At 43.3% G+C, this 21,816-nt stretch overlaps 1 protein-coding gene across 7 annotated transcripts in view; it reads left to right on the top strand.

Annotated features, from left to right (window-relative positions):
- Positions 1–21,816, top strand: part of KCNMA1 (potassium calcium-activated channel subfamily M alpha 1) — a 332,984-nt gene that overhangs the window by 291,518 nt on the left and 19,650 nt on the right. For all 7 annotated transcript variants that reach the window (XM_069980872.1, XM_069980871.1, XM_069980873.1 and 4 more), the window contains 2 exons: positions 12,407–12,520; positions 18,756–18,886. In XM_069980872.1, coding sequence (XP_069836973.1) covers positions 12,407–12,520; positions 18,756–18,886 — 245 coding nt within the window. The remainder of the gene's footprint in view (positions 1–12,406; positions 12,521–18,755; positions 18,887–21,816) is intronic.

Raw genomic sequence — 21,816 nt, 5'->3', positions numbered from 1 at the left:
TCAGCTTTTACAGCTCCTTTAGTAGCCAACATTTGTGTTGCTTTCTTTCCCGAGTGTTACGTATGCTTCCCTTTTTTGCTATACTTTTATTGCATTCTTGTTGTCTGTGGTTTACTGATTCTATTTGCTCTTCAATATGTCGCCATTTAATAATGCATATCGATTTTCAACGAGATCCCAGTGCCCAATAAATGGCATAGTTATTCTCCCACCTTATGGGCTAATGGCAGAGAGCATAATTATAACGTGCATAAAACGCTGTCTGACACCAGCGGCACACACCATTATTATTACTGATTCTATAAAAGATCTCCAACTATCCATCAGGCTCATTTGAAGACATTGTGCTGGAACCTGTCTCTTTTCAAACAACTTTCCCCGACTTCTCTCATTCCATTTAAAGGGAGAGAGAAAAAAAATGACACAGCCCACAAGTCTTTTAAGAAAGTTAATTATACAGCAGCAAAAGCAAGCATCACATTACTGTTATGAAATATTAAATCTGTATCTTTCATTCTCCCAGATGCCCTGGAGATAAATACACCATGTTTAATGCTCCGTTTCCAACACTTTTACACACAAAAATTTATAGTGGTAGATCCGCATTCGTACAAAAGCAGTCTTTGCTTTATTACTTGCCACTTGGTTAACCTCTGAGCTGCCAAACGGACAGACTGACATCTTTCTAGGCGCAAGGGTTAAGGACGCAACATCTTTCCATGCTTGCTTAGGTAGATAACATTTTTATATTGCTCACTTGGGACCGCAAGCTGGGAAGCATCTTTACAATGATATATCACTCTTTAACCATATTAAGCTTGATTGTCTGCACACACAATGTGGAGATATAAAACTCCCAAGCTTCCTTCTGAACTGTTTTATAAATATTTAAGCCCGGCTTACGTGCCTCTGGATATTAAAACATATTTTACCCTAACACACCCACATTTGCGCGCACACACAAAGAGGGACCTGAGTGTAAATATTACATAGGGCCATCTTCTCCACCCTGTTATCACAGCACTTTAATGAATACATAATTTCACATTTCACATTTTATTGGAAACTGCCTTTGTGCGCTGTTTAAGTATAAGGTATTGGTTGTTGGTGTGACAGGAGCGGCACAGAACGCTGTTTTAATGATCTGCTGCTTTAATTATACAAAGATGTTCGTCGGGAACTCTTATGTCTCCTGAACTTTAGTCTTGAGGTAAAGTAATGCTGTTATGTAGCGGGCTGTAAGTCAAATATATACATGGATTATTGAGTATGGATTTACATTCCACATGCTTAAAGGACAACCACTAGAAATGTGAATGGTACTGAGACCAAGCTTCTATAAGCACAATGATGAGAGCAGTAGCTGACGCTACCTATTGTTAATAGTAAGAACACTGTATAGATCCAGTAATGAATTTATAAGTGCCTGCTAACCTACCAGCAATGATTTTTAGATTGTGTACTTCATGTAGAACAATAACAGTATTATGCATTATACAAGCGTCTATTCTTCTTCCACTCCATTATCTCATAAATGATGAGCAAATAAAAAAATACTCTATAACATACTAGAAATTACACATAATACAGTCATTTTCTAGTTTTTAAAAGCACTTTCCTCACTTTATTTCCTACTAAGTTAGATTACATAAGATACAATACATCTTATCAATATAATGTACATTACATCATTGTCTATAACAGTCAGTAAAATTTTACCCACTTATTGTGATTGGGATCTGTGCTGTACTATGACAATTTGATCATAGGGGCACTGTGACTGTGCCCATGTGTACAGCAGCAGCCGGAAGGCCATGGTCTACAGCCACTGTGGTATCTAAGTGAATAAACAGAGGGAAAGGCTCCCTCAGTGCCGATGATTGTCATGGCTATATGCCTGCTAGGTCACTTAGTACAACATGTAAATTCCCATTTCAGAAACTATAATTTGAATACAGGCTGCCATTTACAGAACCTGTATACAGTGAATAAAGAAAAGCAGGATTACTTATCGGTAATCGTGTTCTCATGAGCCTTGAATTCTAACCTTCAGGAGTGCTGTCCTAGACATAGGTGTAAAAGACTGCTCCAGTCCTTGTACACATCTCCAAGTTACTGCAAGTCATTCTTTTTTTCTCACTCTTTCCATTTACTGGAATGGCTGCTGTTGTTTCAACAAACGTTGCATAAATCAATAGTACAAGTGCATATTAAAAATATATATTTATATGTAATATATCTTTATCAGAGACCATTATCTCTCACTTCCTTTACTGGGCTCTTTACCTGCCCTCCTCTTACTCTGAAAAACTGCTGGATTCACAGCTTATACTGCTAAGTACTACAATATAATGTTCTCCATGCTGCTGCTACTTCTGAGGGTGTGCAATAGAAATGGAGAGAAGCAGGTTCCCCTCTTGTAACATGAATACAAGCTATAGCTCCATTCATTCTCTGTAAAGGCAGCTTTTGTCTCTCCTTGACATTGGAGCTATGGTTATATATTTGTGTCCCACAGCTCAATTCATCAGGGATTTCAGGGTCTCTGTTCTCAAGATCATGGAGGATCATGGTTGAACTCCACCGCAATCTCTAAGTCAGCGCTTCTGAAAGTGTGAGGCACGGGTCACTGGTGAGGCACGGGTCACAGGTTGGTGAGGCGCGGGACCTTAGCCAATCACACTGCGCCTGTCAGCTGTGGGGCCGCAGCATACTAGCAAGCTGACTGATTGCCCGCCCACTCGGCTCGAGTCCTCATCACTGTTCCTCCGTACATATTCATGTGAGCACACTCTCAGGCCTGTGGCTGCACTTCCTGACCGGCCTGAGTGTTGCACACATGAATATGCACGGAAGAACGAAGGCTTGTCACCTGGAAGGTTGTCCTGATCTGACGGGAGGGGGGATTTGTTATGAGAGCTTATTTAAGGTGGAACAGACAGCCTGAACCCCGGCCAGCAGTAAAGGTTAATCTTCCTGCTGGCCGAGATTCAGGCTATCTGATAAGCTCCCTTAACAAATCCCCCCTCCCCCCAGCTCTGACAAGCCTCAAGCTTCGGATGTTATCAGGTCCGGCGGTAAGTGAGAGCAGGGGATGTGTGCAGACACACACACCTCACACCTCACACATCCCTGCCCCCTGCTGTCTGCTTCCACATCCCTACCCTCTGCCCCCACATCCCTGCCCTCTGCTCCCTGTGCCCACATCCCTGCCCTCTGCTCCCTGTGCCCACATCCCTGCCCTCTGCCCCCACATGTCTGCCCTCTGCTCCCTGTGCCCACATCTCTACCCTCACATCCCTAAATCCCTGCCCTCTGATCCCTGTGCCCACATCCCTGCCCTCTGATCCCTGTGCCCACATCCCTGCCCTCTGATCCCTGTGCCCACATCCCTGCCCTCTGCTCCCTGTGCCCACATCCCTGCCCTCTACTCCCTGTGCCCACATCTCTACCCTCTGCCCCCACATCCCTGCCCTTTGCTCCCTGTGCCCACATCTCTACCCTCTGCTCCCTGTGCCCACATCTCTACCCTCTGCCCCCACATCCCTGCCCTCTGATCCCTGTGCCCACATCCCTGCCCTCTGATCCCTGTGCTCACATCCCTGCCCTCTGCCCCCACATCTCTGCCCCCACATCCCTGCCCTCTGCTCCCTGTGCCCACATCTCTGCTCCCTGTGCCCACATCCCTGCCCTCTACTCCCTGTGCCCACATCTCTACCCTCTGCCCCCACATCCCTGCCCTCTGATCCCTGTGCCCACATCCCTGCCCTCTGATCCCTGTGCTCACATCCCTGCCCTCTGCCCCCACATCCCTGCCCTCTGCTCCCTGTGCCCACATCTCTGCTCCCTGTGCCCACATCCCTGCCCTCTGCCCCCACATGTCTGCCCTCTGCTCCCTGTGCCCACATCTCTACCCTCACATCCCTAAATCCCTGCCCTCTGATCCCTGTGCCCACATCCCTGCCCTCTGATCCCTGTGCCCACATCCCTGCCCTCTGATTCCTGTGCTCACATCCCTGCCCTCTGATCCCTGTGCCCACATCCCTGCCCTCTGATCCCTGTGCTCACATCCCTGCCCTCTGATCCCTGTGCCCACATCCCTGCCCTCTGCTCCCTGTGCCCACATCCCTGCCCTCTACTCCCTGTGCCCACATCCCTGCCCTCTGATCCCTGTGCTCACATCCCTGCCCTCTGCCCCCACATCTCTGCCCCCACATCCCTGCCCTCTGCTCCCTGTGCCCACATCTCTGCCCTCTGCTCCCTGTGCCCACATCCCTGCCCTCTACTCCCTGTGCCCACATCTCTACCCTCTGCCCCCACATCCCTGCCCTCTGCTCCCTGTGCCCACATCTCTGCCCTCTGCTCCCTGTGCCCACATCCCTGCCCTCTACTCCCTGTGCCCACATCTCTACCCTCTGCCCCCACATCCCTGCCCTCTGCTCCCTGTGCCCACATCTCTACCCTCTGCTCCCTGTGCCCACATCTCTACCCTCTGCCCCCACATCCCTGCCCTCTGATCCCTGTGCCCACATCCCTGCCCTCTGATCCCTGTGCTCACATCCCTGCCCTCTGCCCCCACATCCCTGCCCTCTGCTCCCTGTGCCCACATCTCTGCTCCCTGTGCCCACATCCCTGCCCTCTACTCCCTGTGCCCACATCTCTACCCTCTGCCCCCACATCCCTGCCCTCTGCTCCCTGTGCCCACATCTCTACCCTCTGCTCCCTGTGCCCACATCTCTACCCTCTGCCCCCACATCCCTGCCCTCTGCTCCCTGTGCCCACATCTCTACCCTCTGCCCCCACATCCCTGCCCTCTGCCCCCACATCCCTGCCTTCTGCTCCCTCCCCCCACATCCCTGCCCTCTGCTCCCTGGTTTCTGCTCCCTCCCCCCACATCCCTGCCCTCTGCTCCCTCCCCCCACATCCCTGCCCTCTGCTTCCTGCCCCCACATCCCTGCCCTCTGCTTCCTGCCCCCACATCCCTGCCCTCTGCTCCCTCCCCCCACATCCCTGCCCTCTGCTTCCTGCCCCCACATCCCTGCCCTCTGCTTCCTGCCCCCACATCCCTGCCCTCTGCTTCCTGCCACCACATCACTGCCCCTTTCTCCCTGACCCTGATAATATTTTAACTCTTTTTCACTAACCAATGGTGAGGCCCGAGCAACACTGTTGTTTGGTTGGTGACTCCCGAACTGAAAAAGTTTGAGAAGCACTGCTCTAAGCTATGCCCTAGCCTGTGCAAACTGTGGAGAGGGCATAACTACCCCAGATGGGAAGTTATTTCAGAAGGTAAGAGGTCTCCTTAGAGTATATGGAGTAGCTCTTGTTTTCTGCAAAACCTTTAGTACAACTTTGATCAAATTTGAAAAGCACGTATAAATTACTGCGAAGGGACGACCACTTGAAATAATTAAGGATACCTGTCATTTCAACAAATGTCTGGTATCATATAGAGGTGTCCAAAGGTTTTACTGATGAAAGTCTGGGTGTTGAGAGCCCCAACGAAAGGACTAAAGTACTCTCGGCTGCTGCTTGGCTGTCCTCAAAGAGTGGAGAGAGCAGTACTGTAAATTCCCTTGGAAATGTACCAATCACTGGCAATAAAATCGGTAAAGTATGGGTAGTTTTAATATTCTGTTTACACCTATAGCTAAAGCAACAGATGATCTATCGTGAATTTGACATAGCTGACTTATCAAAGTGGCTAAGTGTTGCAGGGGTAACACATTGTGCACTACCATAGGTATACCTAAAGTCATATTAACACACAGGGAAGAAGCCTAGAAGAGCCCCTCATCTCTCTATGGACTCCTCAGGGACCTACATAGAAAGATTATCATTAAGGCAGTGTCATTAGATTTTTGCTAATCACGGCTTAAATTGACTACGCCATCTTATTATAGAGCTCTAATTGCTTCCCAAAGCAAAAGCGAGTGCAGTGTTTGCTCAGGTCCTTAGGACCTCTTCAATAATCAGTAAACAAGGTCAGGGCCGCAGAGAACACATTCGGAAATTCTATTTATTGAGTCTTCTTTCTGTCTGAGAAGTGTGTCTGGTGTGAAGATGTAAAATATCCTACATGGGACACCCAGAAATACGTCACCCAGGCACCGCTAAAATTGATCTAATCTTCAGCAGTTAAACAGTGATCCTTGTAAAAACTCTCTGTGGTGGTTATTACAGCGGTGCCAGGGGAGCGATTCCTCTGCCTCATTTATAGGAGTTTAATAGATTAAAAGTCCAAATTGAGTCGCACAAAATCACCCTAATCAAGTTTTCATCTGCATAATTTTCTCATAAGCAGCAACAGGGAATTGAAAGAACTCGTATTTTTCTTCCTGGACAGACTTAACCCCTTAGGAATACTTTGCCATTCATTTTCAAAGGGTAAATTCTGCTTGATCTATATACTGTACATATCTTGGTTTTAAACTTTTTGACCAGAAATAACTATAAACTTTTACCAACAGTAGGTTTGTTGTCTTGATTAGAGATGAGCGAACCTCAAGCATTTGATTAGCGGTGGCTGCTGAACTTGGATAAAGCCCTAAGGCTATGTGGAAAACATGGATATAGTCATTGGCTGTATCCATGTTTTCCAGATTTATCCAAGTTCAGCAGCCACCACTAATCAAATGCCGAACGTTCGGGTTCAGATCGACTCGAACCCTGTTCGCTCATCTCTAGTCTTGATATGATGGTTGGTGAGCCTTGTAAACACAATGGAGGAGATTTATCAAACATGGTGTAAAGTGAAACTGGCTCTGTTTCCCCTAGCAACCAATCAGATTCCACCTTTCATTCCTCATAGACTCTCTCTAAAATGAAAGATGGAATCTGATTGGTTGTTAGGGGGCAACTGAGCCAGTTTCACTTTACACCATATTTGATAAATCTCCCCCATTGTTCTCAAATCGCGGAAATATTTACTAGTGACCAATTTTTCCTATGATGTAGAGTCCCACTCGAAAACTTAGCTAGAATAGATATGTTAAGTAAATAAGCATTGAATCTAATGGCTGTATAAGTAAAACCTCTGCACTTGTAAATAGAGATGAGTAAATCTATTGGAACTCATTACCAGAGGAATTACTTAAATTAGTCATAAGTTGAATAGCGGCCACAGAAATCCCTGTCAGTGCACACTATGGAGCGTGCGGGTCTAGTGCAGTGGGGAGTTCTAATGCAGACGCACACTAATGCACCAGCATCAGAACTCAGCGGGCAAAAGATCATAAGAAGTGTGAAAAACATGGATAGAGTCATAGGCCATAGACATAGTCAGTATACAGGAGCAGTACAGGCCTCTCCACTCAGTATACAGGAGCAGTGCATGCCTCTCCACTCAGTATACAGGAGCAGTGCATGCCTTTCCACTCAGTATACAGAAGCAGTACAGGCCTCTCCACTCAGTATACAGGAGCAGTGCATGCCTCTCCACTCAGTATACAGAAGCAGTACAGGCCTCTCCACTCAGTATACAGGAGCAGTACAGGCCTCTCCACTCAGTATACAGGAGCAGTGCATGCCTCTCCACTCAGTATACAGGAGCAGTTCATGCCTCTCTACTCGGTATACAGGAGCAGTGCATGCATCTTCACTCGGTATACAGGAGCAGTGCATGCATCTTCACTTGGTATACAGGAGCAGTTCATGCATCTAAATAGAGTATACAGGAGCAGTACATGCATCTACATACAGTATACAGGAGCAGTACATGCATCTACATACAGTATACAGGAGCAGTACATGCATCTACATACAGTATACAGGAGCAGTACATGCATCTACATACAGTATACAGGAGCAGTACATGCATCTACATACAGTATACAGGAGCAGTACATGCATCTACATACAGTATACAGGAGCAGTACATGCATCTACATACAGTATACAGGAGCAGTACATGCATCTACATACAGTATACAGGAGCAATATATGCATCTACATATAGTATACAGGAGCAGTACATGCATCTACATACAGTATACAGGAGCAGTACATGCATCTACATACAGTATACAGGAGCAGTACATGCATGAACATACAGTATACAGGAGCAGTACATGCATCTACATACAGTATACAGGAGCAGTACATGCATCTACATACAGTATACAGGAGCAGTACATGCATCTACATACAGTATACAGGAGCAGTACATGCATGAACATACAGTATACAGGAGCAGTACATGCATCTACATACAGTATACAGGAGCAGTACATGCATGAACATACAGTATACAGGAGCAGCACACCTTTCAACTTTGTGTACAGGAGAAGTGCACATTTTTTCACTGCTCATTCTGTAGGGAAAACTGCGGCCAGCCATGCATTTTCCCCTGCACTCATGTTAATAGTTTGGTGACAAATACGTCAGCCAAGTAGAGTTTTTTTTTTTTCTTTTTACAGGTTAACAAACACGCAACAGTGCTTTGAATTATATATAATCTGAATCCCGGACCATGTCAGATCCCAGTCACACAACATACAGTGCAATGCCATGGCTTACAATTTGTTGCTTTTTTACCAAACATATACTAGTATTTTGTGGAAACATTTTCTGGGGAATAGAATTATCCTTTTATACTGTATCTTACTTTATTACTTGTTTAGTAATGATTCTCATTTTGGCAAAAAAACATGGAAATCTCCTTATGTAAATTTCAGACAATGTTATTGAGTAAGCATTTATCTGGCTATGTAAATCCTATGTAAAATTTTTTCTGTCCTTACATTTCTTATGCTCTTTCAAACTTGCTTACTTTATCTCAGTTGTAATAAATACCATGATATAATATAGAGCCACAACTACTACAAACTAGCAACAAATACAGTGCAATCTCGCTGGCATCTGCTGGTGTACTAAAGGTAGCCACCAGAGGGCAGTGTGATTTAAAGCACAGCTCTGACCGATAATGTACAGTAGTTCCTTATGTATAAGCGCTGTCTTTTCTCTTTGCCTAAGTCTCCTATATACCCTGTGTCTATCAGACTGTATTCAGACACAGTTAAAGCCAGCAATCAGATCATAATGACTGACAAAAATAAATTTCCACTCTTGATTACATTGTGCTTATAGTCAAGCTATATATAAAAGCAGCTATAGAATTTAATGTAAATTGCATTTGCACAGTGCCATTGTAAATACTATTGTGACTTTCACACCAAGCACTTGCAGCTTTAAATGACATCACTTTGCTGTAGCCTTGTTAACTATCTGGAGATTGGAGTGGCCGTGATTTCTCCTCCCAGCTGTGCTTTCCAGCAGTCAGCGTTTCTTGATGGATGTGTCTGTGCAAGGCCTTGCATTATACATGTGCCATCACTCACTGAAGGTACAGACTTGTCACATAGCAGGAAAATCAGGGTCACTGGTTGCTTTTGAGAGCTGGGAAATAATGCTTTATTCTGTTCTGTCAATATATAAAAGGGAATGTGTACAGGCCCGTCTGAATGCTCCTGCTGTGTATTAAATACTGAGAAAGTCTGGTTTGTTAAACATTCTTCTACCCTGCTTCTAATACATTCAATCTTAAACGTGTTATTGGAGCAGACGAGATAGCAAGTGCCTTATGCACGACTGCGTTCTGATATATATCTTGTGTATTGCAAGAAAATTGTTGTGCATGGTCTATATTACAAGTCATTAATTAATAATAATAAAAGAAAATAGCTGTAGGTACATACATGACCATACCAAATAGTGGGGAATAAAAACTTTTGTTGAGTCCGTGTATGAAACTATATAACAAGGGACCTTACCAGTATACAGTAAATATTATCACCATTATAACTGCACAATCAGTGCCAAATCATGTGTAAGTGAGCAGGATGGTAACGTTCTCCATCGCCAACTCGGACCCAGAGACAACCTACATACATTGAGCACAGATGTCTGGACCAGGTTCAGCACTTCCTATCCAGAAGAATTGACAGCATTGCTGCACACCCCTCTCCCGCTGGTGGGGCCACAGAGTACAGCTGGAAGAACACATACTACTAAAATGACTAATAATTTAGTACATCAGCTATACAAATCTCATCTCCTGGGATATGACAAGCCCTGAACCAGATGTTAAATTGCAAGCAATGGAAGATAAGACGATGGAGGAGACCCAAATCAGTACAGAGATAAAAGACAATTCACGGTCCGGTAGCACAGCTTACATCCCAGTACACGTGAACAGTCCTGATACATGGAAAGCAGACAAAATGCCAACTAAATGTCAGACTTTGCTAAAATCTCTACAGACCCTGTTGTTGACCAGGCCATGCTTGGGTTATGACAGGTAATTTGTTATGCAGAAAGTTCTTTACTTCTTGCCCATAGCCAAACCCACAATGTTACAAGCAAATAAGAAAAAGGCATAGAAGAGAAGGGGTCAGCTACCGTGTCCAGCTTCACTTCTTTAAACAAGTTCTCCTAACAACACCCTCCAATTCAATTATAAAAAAAAACGAAAAAATTGTTCGAAAAATCGCTACATCATTCATAATTGAACGATAATCATTTCGTGTATCAAGAGACAGCAATTAGAATTAGAATCGCTTGGTAGAATTTGGACCTATTTTTATTGTTGATAATTCGCAAATTGTTCGCACATTTTTCGCTGTTATAAGACGTCATAGCTGAAACGAACGCAGTAGCAACAACAAGATGACCGCAAGAACTATCATAAGTAACGATCATCGTTCTGTGTAATTGGGTAAACAATTTCAGGTCGTTTGCCATATCGGTCATTTGAGATAGTTTTTTGTTGGTGGAATAGTACCCTAAGTGGGTCAACTTAACCCTTCCTGGGAAACTGGGCAAGGTTTATCTCTAGGATGCACACTGTATCCTAATGCAGATCCCAGATCCTAATGCCATTGCCTCTCTAGAAGTCCTCTGACCAATAATGCGTTGAAGCCAAGCAGCTTCTCCCTGCCACAACTGTACCCTGAACTTCTGCCATGATGTATGTAAGCAGGGCCGGCGTCAGCACCCGGCTAAGTAGGGCAAATGCCGGGGCCCCCAGCTCCTCTAGGGGCCCACTCCCGTTTGTTACTACATTTTTTTTGTTAGTAAAAAAGAAAAAAAAGTGTAGTAACAAAGGGGACTGGGCCCCTAGAGGCCGCATGTGACAGTTAGGGGCCCGCCGATCCATACTGGGGCCCCCGAGCACCTGTCTTCCATCACAAATCTTCCCTACAGCCGAGTAGGAAAGAGGACCTTTGAGTCTGAAGGACCTTTGATGATGTCACGGGTCATGTGATCGGACACATGACCTGAGGGCAGCAGGTAGGCTCTGCAAACTAAGTGTCCTGTATGTGCTGGTTCTTCTACTTGTTTTGTGTATAGAGGTCCTGCTGTAATATATATATATCTATTACAGCAGGATATATATATATATATATATATATATATATATATATATATATATAAATATATATATTACAGCAGGACCTCTATACACAAAACAACTAGATATCTGTATCTATCTATCTATCTATCTATCTAATCTATTTCCCTATCTCCTATCTATCATATGAACATGGTGAGACCTCTAGTTCTCCTATATTCAGGCCCTGCAGTGATATACAGTGTGTGTGTGTGTGTATATATATATATATATATATATATATATATATATATATATATACACTGTATATCACTGCAGGGCCTGAATATAGGAGAACTAGAGGTCTCACCATGTTCATATTATAAATATATATATATATATATATATATATATATATAATGCTGGTGCTGCTAGTTCTCTAGTATACAGCTCCTGCTCTGTGTGTGTGTATGTATATACACACACACACAAACACACACAGAAGGAGCTGTATACTAGAGAACTAGCAGCACCAGCATGAGATATACATATAATCCTGTGACTGGGTCTGACTCCTCTAGAGTCCTGACTACTGCAGAGATCAGGAGATACAGGAGGAGAAAGATATGCAGCAGCCGCATGTTTCTTCTGCTGCAAATCTTTCCTCGCCTGTCTCTCCATGATTTGCTCCTCAAAGGGGCCCACCAAGGCTCTGTCGCCCAAGGGCCCACAAAAAGCTGGAGCCGGCCCTGTATGTAAGGCCTAACATGTGTACAGAGGGGTCCACAGCATTCCAGGAATTAAGGGCATTTTACATTGTAATCACATGCAACAACCAATAAACAACATAAAAACCTTGTAGTGGGACACTGCAATATAATGTAATATAATATAATGTTATTCAATGCTTCCAGCCAAGAAATAGTAATACAATGGGAAAGTAAAATTTACTGCTGCATCTACTCCATACAACTGAAAAAGTAGAGTGTCTTTTTTAGCTGGTGTAAACAGCTTAGTAAACCAAGAAATATGATATGTAATTTGTTCCCTATTTAACTCCTTTTTGCTCTTTTTAAGGTTTTACACCACCAGGAATGGATCGATCTTCTCCCGACAACAGTCCGGTGCATGGTCTAGCCAGGCAGCCATCCATTACCACAGGGGCCAACATTCCCATCATTACTGAGCTTGGTAAACTTCTTTATATATAAACTGAGTTGTTGAAATTTAGAATTTGAGCTTTAGGCCAGTTTCACATAGGCAAAACACTATGATGCTGTTAGTACAAGTCGTTAGAATTGCGGTTGGACCCATAATACAAAGGCAGAGATGTGCTTGTAATACGCTTATGTAGAACCCCTGGTAAAGTTTCAACATGGGGAGCAAGTTCACTCAAGTTTTTCCTTTAGAGCAAATACACAAATCACAAATAGGGTACAGAATAATGTATAATAGCCGAACCTTCTGATTTAATGAAATGCACCTCAATCTAATGAAAAGAAGTAATTTTATTTAATTACATGTTTTTTTTCTAGATCAGGGAGAGGAAAGGATGGAATCACCATGTACAGTAATAAGCTTTTCTAAAACAAAGACTGACAAAATTATCAAAATGCAAATGACTCTGTTGTTAAAAGAGAAAATGTTTACAGACCTTAAGATGGCCATACATCTTTGACCGCTGTCCCTCCTGATCTCCTCATATCCTCCTCCTGATCTCCTCCTGATCTCCTTATTCACACGTCCCATAAAATTGTCTGTGGTCGCGGATCCGCAACCATGGACAATTTTAGGGCCCATTGAAGTGAATGTGGCCATTCACATGATCCGTGCCGCGACCCGTTGTAGGACATGTTGTAGTGCGGATCGCGGCACGGATCACCCCTGCCGCAGAGACAACAGGAGAGCACGATGTGCTCTCCTGTCATCTCATCTCCTGTTCCCCATGGTGACCGGCTTCATTTTCACCAGAAGTGGCCTGGACTATGCTACCTTCTCCTGGCAGCGTAGTCCAGGCCATTTCCGGTGAGCACATGTAGCTGGTCAGCGTGGGGAATAGGTGAGTAGTAGATGAGTTGACCGAGTGGGGGAATCAAAATTCTATCCTTCCAAAATCCTTCCTTCCAATTTTTCTTGTTAATGGGGTACTCCAACGGTGGAAAACTTGCTGCCGTTCAATAGAACATAAAAAGGTGCTATTCTAACCTCACCACGCTCCCCCAGTGTCCTGCTGTCCCATCTCAGTCAGTAATTGGCTGAGCAGGCTGTCACTGCTGAGACAAGTTCATCTCGGAAGTGGAGGGAGCATTCATTGAGAATCCCAAAGACACTGCGGGGGGAGCAGGGCGAGTTAAGAATACCATCTTTTTTATGGTCGAGGGCAGCAACATATAAAATGTCTTACATGTCCGGAGTACCCCTTTAAAGGAATGTTAGACATAGCCAGCAAATACTCCAAATCTCAATCTGATAAAAAATAACTTGTGGACATTGAAAAATTCAATAACTGTCAAACAAACTAACTTTTAGTCTACCTTATATATGTTCTACTCTTGGCCGAACCTACAGCCAAAAGCTGTATAAAATGAATGGGGACCTTTCTTCTGCAAAACTGATCTGCCAACTACTTACAGTAGTTGAACTCTATGCCTTAAAAAATGTGTTTTATAGAGGTTTTCTGGACATTAGGAGATGTCCTACCTATTCTGCTCTCCAGAGCTCCATTTCCTCCCTTCTTTCTTCTTTTGCTATCTCTTGTGATAAGTTCCAAGATAAGAGTAGGAAGGTACTATGCTGTGGGCAATGATCTGTAACGGCAACATCTATCACTTATGTACAATGCCCACCACATGCTCAAACCCCCTTCTCATCTTGGAAATTATCACTGAGATGGTCAGAGGGAGAGCAGACAGGTAGGACTTTTCCTGCCCCTTGGATATCCCCTTAAAAAAGCCTGAGGAGGAGCAACTGGGATGTTTCGTATTTAGTTTCCTCTACCTGATCTGGAAGAACATCTGACATTAGTTATATTAATATACTTTCATTTGTTTCAGTGATGTATTACAAAGCCAAAATGTTTGGCTGCTAAACACGATTTGTTGTTTGTGTATATGCTATAGGCTAAGAAGTTAAAATTCTGGGTGAACATATTGTATGTGCGCTGACTCCATCATTTTTGCCAGGGATAGTAATGACGCTCATATTCTTATGAAACGTTTTAGGCTGTGTTCATATATGGCTTTTTTTTTTTTTGCATTAAAGGGGTAGGGTGTCACTAAATAACACACATTACAAAGTTATACAACTTTGGGCTAGGTTCACACTACGTAAGTTTCCAGCCGTAGTGTGTACGTTTCCGTGAATAAGCGGCCGGAGTATACGATCTACGGCTGCACAGTTCACACTACGTAAGAACTTACGCCAGATCGTATGCGGCGCCGTAAAAAATGAACCAGACCATTGTTTCGGGATGGAAATGTTGTAACTTACGCCCGTAGCGTAACATGCGGTCCCGTACGGAGTGGTGATTTCTTCTTTTTTCCACTTTGATTTGCCGATCCAAAAGGTTCTGTGGGGTGTCTGGGGCTGGCCGAAGATATCCCAGTAAAATACCGCTGTCAGATCGCTACGTACGCCGCTCGGAAAGCGTACGTAGCTTACGGGCGTAAGTTCACGGACCGCACGTAGCCGGCCGCAACTTGCGTAAATCCTGGCCGGAGTTTTACATGTATATGTCCGGCCGCGAAAAATATGCGGACGGACATGTACGTAGTGTGAACATAGCCTTGTAATGTATGTTATGTATGTGAATGGCCCCCTTCCCCTGTTGTTCACCCCCACCCACGCTAGACCCGGAAGTGTGATGCACTATACTCACCTGATTCGTGTCGACCACCGTCCACCATCTTGGGACAATGATGTCATCTTCGGGAGGCCGGCCGAACCGCTCCGACCGTCCCTCATGCCGGCCCCCCTATGCCGCTTCATTAGCTGCTCAGCCGCGATTGGCACCACACATCCGGGTCTAGCGTGGGGGGGGGGGGGGACACGGGAAGGGGGCCATTCACTAACATAACATACATTACAAAGTTGTATAACTTTGTAATGTGTGTTATTTAGTGAATAATTTTGAAATGCCGCACTGCCTCTTTAATGATGTTTTTATGATTCTCCCACAATTTTGCCATGAATTGCACAATTGCTGCAATTTTGTTGGAATTGCAGCCAGCGAAAATTGTGCTATTTTACCACATTTGCGCCATTTGTGGTGAAATAGAAGGAAAATAGCAGCATGAATGCAATAAACAAAACAAAAAACACCATTTGTGAACACAGCCTTAGGGTTGTGTGCAGGACTGCATGTTGTCCCCTTATTAATAAATGCATGTTTATTTTATGCTGTTTTCACATAAAAATTTACTAGAGTGAGGCCACACTTGGTGGTGGTGGTTCTGCAGTATTGCAGCTGCTACTTGTGGCCTTTTAAATAAATTTTAGCTGTAATTTTAGATAAAACTTAGGTCGAAGCTTTGGGTGTTTGTAAATGGACAGAAATATGTAGTTTTTGCTATTTTTTTAGACCTGCAGATCACTTCTACCACATATGTAATGGCACAGATTGCATATGTGATCACATTGCGATTTGTTTTACTGGTTTCACAAGTGTTTGCCCTCTGCTCTGCTCTCTTCTCTCTATGTGTGTGTACCCTATCCCCTGCTCACTCACTGAGCTGCCTTATTACCTCACCCTCTCTCTGTCTTTTCTCTTTGATCCCCTCCTGCCTTGTACCCTTCTAACACTTGCACCGTTCAGCTAAGCCTGGCAAACTGCTACCTTTGATTTCATTCAGTCAGGAAAAAAACAGTGGAACTCACATACCAATAATAACAGAGTTGGGTAAGAAGAAGCGTCTCTTCTTTCTTTACCTTGTTGTGGCTGTGGATATTATATGGCTGCCCCACTGAGAGGCGCAACCAGTGAGCACAAAAATAAGAAAACAAGTGAGCACTGTGCCCGAGGTCAATGCTGAATTGGTTTTGCCCTTAGACATTCGGGTGTAGTGAGACATATTAGTGGCTAGAGTCATTTGAACTCTCTTACATCCTTTTACACCTCCTACCTTTGCTTTGTATTAACATACCCATTCCCCTTAAAGTTTTCAAACACCAAAAAAAAGTCCTTTCTTGTACTATTTGTCTGATAGTACAACAATTTTATGGGCTCTTCCACGTGAGCTTTTGGCCATTAGAAGGTCATGTGATACTTCCTCCTGTAGAAGCACAGTCGCTGTGGGCAGCTCTCTAAGGCCACATTCACACGTTCTGTAAATACGGTCTATGTGCTGCAGACCAGACCTCCGAACTCCCGGCAGCATTATTCATTATCATGCCATGAGCTCCAAAACTGTTAAATCTCCACTTTATCATACTGACATGGCTGTGTCAGTACAGTTGCGCAAAGATTCAATTCAGTGGCGTAGCAAGGATTCATGGGGCCCCATAGCATTAAAAACTGCATACACCTCCCACACACACACAACACAAAGCACTGCACATATATTTATATATATATATATATATATATATATATATATATACATACACATATACAGGCTCGGTGATGTTGCCAAAAAATTAAATCTCTTGTGGCCAGAGGCAGTCACAAGAATGACTGGCAGAGCAGAGAGCCAATGGCTGCTTACTCTGTCAGTCCGCTGTATTTAACTATAAGGGCCCATTATGGTTAAATACATAGGTGCAGGAGCAGCCTACCTTCTTCTTCACCCCTTATGTACTGCAGTGTGTAAATGACACAAACCCCACTTACATGCTGCAACACAAAAAAGGGTTAAAAGCAGAAGAGAAAGAGATGGCGAGTGCCTTGATAACCTCTGACCTCTGCAGGAGCTCTGAAGAACAGAGGTCAGGGGTTATCAAAGCAGTGAAGCAGAGATCTCCTTCTCTTCTGATTTTAACCCTTTTTTTTGTGTTGCAGCATGTAAATGAACTTTGGGTCACTTACACACTGTTGTAAGCAGACGGTCACAGGGCGGCTCTTATCTTCCCTGTGCATCCCCGGGCCCCCTTCCCCCAATGGGCCCTATAGCAGCTGTCTACCCTGCCCCTATGGTACATATGCCACTGATTCAGTGATGCCCACAGCATCATAATGAATGATGATGCTAGGAGTTCAGAGGTCTGGTCCGCAGCACATAGACCATATTTACAGAGCATGTGAATGTAGCCTTACACAGTTATCACACGCTGAAAGGCTGTGGCCTGAAAGTGCTCTCTTTGTGGGGGAGGATTGCATCTAACACTGATATAAAGCATTAGCCTCTGTAGTTGGTCTGGTTGCACCCCTGATCTGCATATAAATGACTGCATATTTTGTTTTTGTGGTATTTCATATGTTTTAGTTCACATTCAGTGTGTTCAAAACTTTTTTTTTTGTTTCTTTTTGGCTGTCAATGCAACATCGCCTCTCCAGCACTATCATGCAGTGCTTTGGTCCTTGCTGCTTCTGTTCTGTACCTTGTGTGTGTGTGTGCGTGTGGCTCTAGTTTTTAAGTGAACTGGTTTGCACCTTCTGTAACGATTTTCTGCTCATGGTTCTCACGCCAACATCAGTATGGCTTTGATCACAATAACCTCTGATACAGAGTCTTTTCTTATAACAGAGCTGATACTTTGCTGCCCCTAGCTCCTGTTTGTCTGTCAGTATGATTGGCTGTTCAGACAAGGGAGACATGATTCAAAAGGCAAAAACCCAAGATTCCATATGCCTCGCAGCTTTTTTATTTTTTCTTAGTGTTTGTTTCTCATTTCTGACTTCTCTAGAGTGATCAAGCTCTTGGGTTATTGAAGAGCAGATAGGCTGCTTTTCTTGGGGGCAGTGGAAGGTTCTGAGACATAGGCAACAGAAAGAAACACTAAGAAGCAGTGCAGGATAAATCCACTATGCTCACCTTCAGTACTTGCTACACATTTGATTTAGGGATGTTTACATACTTACATTACCCTTGAGTTTATTTCAGATATTCTTGGCATAAGTGGTGGCGCGGGGGTGTAAGCTACCTCAGACATCAGTGAGCTCTGCGCCAGGGTTTCAGTATTATTCAACAGTATTTTTAGATAGATAGATAGATAGATAGGAGATAGATAGATAGATAGATAGATAGATAGATAGATAGATAGATAGATAGGAGATAGATAGATAGACCTTCTATAGTTACTTTGTAGCAGCACCAGCTAAAAAAAAATCCCTTAGATCCCTAAAATTTAATATGTTCAGTGTACAGCTATGGCCGTCAGAAGTCAAGTTATAATTGTAAGCTGTCTTTGTTGAATTGTATTTATATAGATGATTACCACGACTGTAACTACTGTTCCTTACAGCTCATAACATTGTCTTTATGGCTTACAGTGAATGATTCCAATGTTCAGTTCCTGGACCAGGATGATGATGATGACCCGGACACTGAGCTATACCTTACCCAGCCTTTTGCCTGTGGCACTGCCTTTGCTGTAAGCGTACTGGATTCGCTCATGAGCGCTGTAAGTACAAGGAATTATTATTATTATTATTATTATTATTATTATTATGACTTGTTTAGTCAATTTATTTTCAATTGTATTTTGTTTTAGTTAGAATTATGTACATAGAAGTAATACACAGATTTGCTGTAGGTCCCATGATCAGACACTCCTCTCTTTACAAGATTAAGGGTGATTTTACACTGCCTGATTCGGGGCTGTAAACAAGTGGCGATCAGCGAGATTAGAGCTCATTTGCAGAAGCTACACAAGGCAAGGCTCGATAAATCCTGCAACCAGGCCACACCAAGAATTTCTGGCCCCATCATTTAATAATCCTCAGAATATATGATTGCGCTTGTCACATATAGTAAATATTTTAGTTTTGGTCACTTTTACTTTCTCCAGGTATTATGTAGTTTTGTATGGGTAAGGCACTGAGCACCACGGCAGGTCATATGGTTGGCACATAGATATATAGCACGGCTGCAGTCCTGTTCATCCACCTTCCACATGCTTCCTGCTCAGCTCCGTGATTGGCTAAACGGGACATAATTAGAAGGAGAAAGAACAGGACTGGAGCAGGGTCTGGAAGAACTGATAGGAGCAGCGGCAGAGGTATATACTACATAGAATCACATAGAAGTGATTAAAATGAGAAAATGCATGTATAATTCCTGCATTGTGACACTAGTAGATCTTTCCTCCCATCATCAAGTATAAAATGATCACCAAAATGGAATGCTAAATATTTTACTGGTTACCTGGTACACATACAGAAGGGCAGCAAGGCCTTTGTAACCCTTGCACACCATGTTATGGCATGTTGCTTTTAATGACACCTATGATGCATCAAGGTATAATGCAAACATATGCTATTTTAATTAGCAATGCTTGCCATGCAGTTGTTTCCTTTAGAAATGTATTGTTAAGGAAAAGCATAGCATAATAATAATAAAAAAAATAGTGTATGTATATATATATATATATATATATATATATATAATTTATTTTTTTTACTTATTTTTTTTACTTATTATTTGAGGAATGCTTTAACATGGCTAATGGAATATGCAGGTACAGACTACACTTGTTCTCATACACTAAACTATATGATCATGTAAGGCAGCTACTATATATATTGCAGTAGGATAAAAGCACTTGAAAGGTTTTTCCCAGTTTTGATCGACCCTTTTTCATCCGCATTGCCAAGCTTATTTAAATCAATCCAGACAGGTAATGGGAGCTGATTTCATCTGTGACCTAATGTGGCAGAACGTCCCTGTTTAGACTATCCCCTTAAACCCAGCTCTGCTGGTTGACAACTTGTTCTTGTGCACCTTCTACAGAGCAGAGAGACACTTCTAATGAAGTAGTCATCATCATGACACAACATTAATATTTAACACATCCATTGTAGGCTCGTCCATGCAGTCACTGTCATGTTGTCAGTGCGGCCAGGAATTTGTAAGCTTCCCATATACCCTAGAGTTTTTTAAAAGGACATCCGGCTGTCTACCATTTAGTTGAATGTTTAATTGATACATGTTGCTGTCAGAGCAGGTAAAAGAGAGTTTAACAGCACCCAGGACCTGAGTCCGGTGAGGGATAATCAGCTGTGACATTTGCAACACAAAAAGCAGGTTCCCAAACCAATGCGTGTCATGTCTGAAAAGGCATTCATGCTTTCACTACACTCAGTATCCTACAATTACATGTCTTGATGCCTTATTAACTGCTACATGGAAATGCTCGGTGTACCGGGTTATTGAGCGAAAAAAGCATCAGGTAGGAATAGATGAAGACTGATCATATCCTATCCAAATGCGGACAGCTGCTGATTAATGTCACCCACCTTCTAAGGTACATACATTCATATGGTGTCTTGTTTTTGCTGCGATTACTGCAAAACTAAGACAGAGGTTCTGCAGTTCTGATATAGACATTCTGGCAGATTTACTATTATATGTGTGCCAGAATCCTGACTCAGATTAAATGAAGATGTATATGCTTTATGATGTGTTTTAAACATTTTTAAGATACTGTTATGTCTTGCTGAACAAGGGGATGTGGCTAAGTGGAAAGCCAGATATGCAAAATTGTGTGCCAGAATTTTGGTGCATATACTAGATTCAAATAAGGGAAAACTAACAGCAGATTAGAAGACTCTTAACTACTGTTGCATTCACACGTACAGGATCTGCAACAGATCTGCAGCAGATTTGATGGTGTAGATTGGATGCTATGTTCAGTTATTTAGATCAAGTCTGCTGCGGATCTGGTGTGTGTGTGAAGCTACCCTTACTGTATTTTCCCACAGCGCACAAAAAGCGGAAGATAAAGGTAACTTCCTTACCTTCATCCTCAGCACCATTTTTGCTAAATCTTCCTTTTAATTAATATGTAAATGAGGCAGTTTGATGCACTGGACATGGGGATACCACCCTCAGTGCACAGATCTGCCCACTGGCCCATCCCTCCCCATAAATTATAATACAGCACTGATGAGTGCAACAGTCCCCTCAATGCAGGGTGCATCTCATGGGCATTTGCGGTGTAGCTCAGCAGCTTACAACCTTATAAACTATTTACACTGTTCCCCAAACCACAAATAACAGTATAACAAGACAAAAGCTGTTATGTTTCTTACACAATATAATGTCTGTCCCAGAAAGTTTGGCGTGCGCGCTTACTGACCCGGGTCTTCTTTATCTAGACCATTGTTCATGGTTACTGTACAAGGGGGCCCTCTTGCCAAAGTTCTGTAGCAAAGATGGTGGTTGTTTCTCTTTACAACAGGTTGTTTCTTTTTACAATTTGACACAGCTCCTATGCTGTCTCCGCAAATCTCTCAAGAGGACCCAGTCACAGACTAATATAGCTTCTCTCCACAGCAGTGGGGGGTCCCAGAAGAAGGAAGACACATTTTTGCTCAGGTGCTTAAAACTCCA

This window comes from Dendropsophus ebraccatus, chromosome 8 (assembly GCF_027789765.1).
Source record: "Dendropsophus ebraccatus isolate aDenEbr1 chromosome 8, aDenEbr1.pat, whole genome shotgun sequence".
Taxonomy (NCBI): domain Eukaryota; kingdom Metazoa; phylum Chordata; class Amphibia; order Anura; family Hylidae; genus Dendropsophus; species Dendropsophus ebraccatus.
Note: the sequence above shows the minus strand (reverse complement) of the source record. Positions and strands in the feature narration are given on the sequence as shown.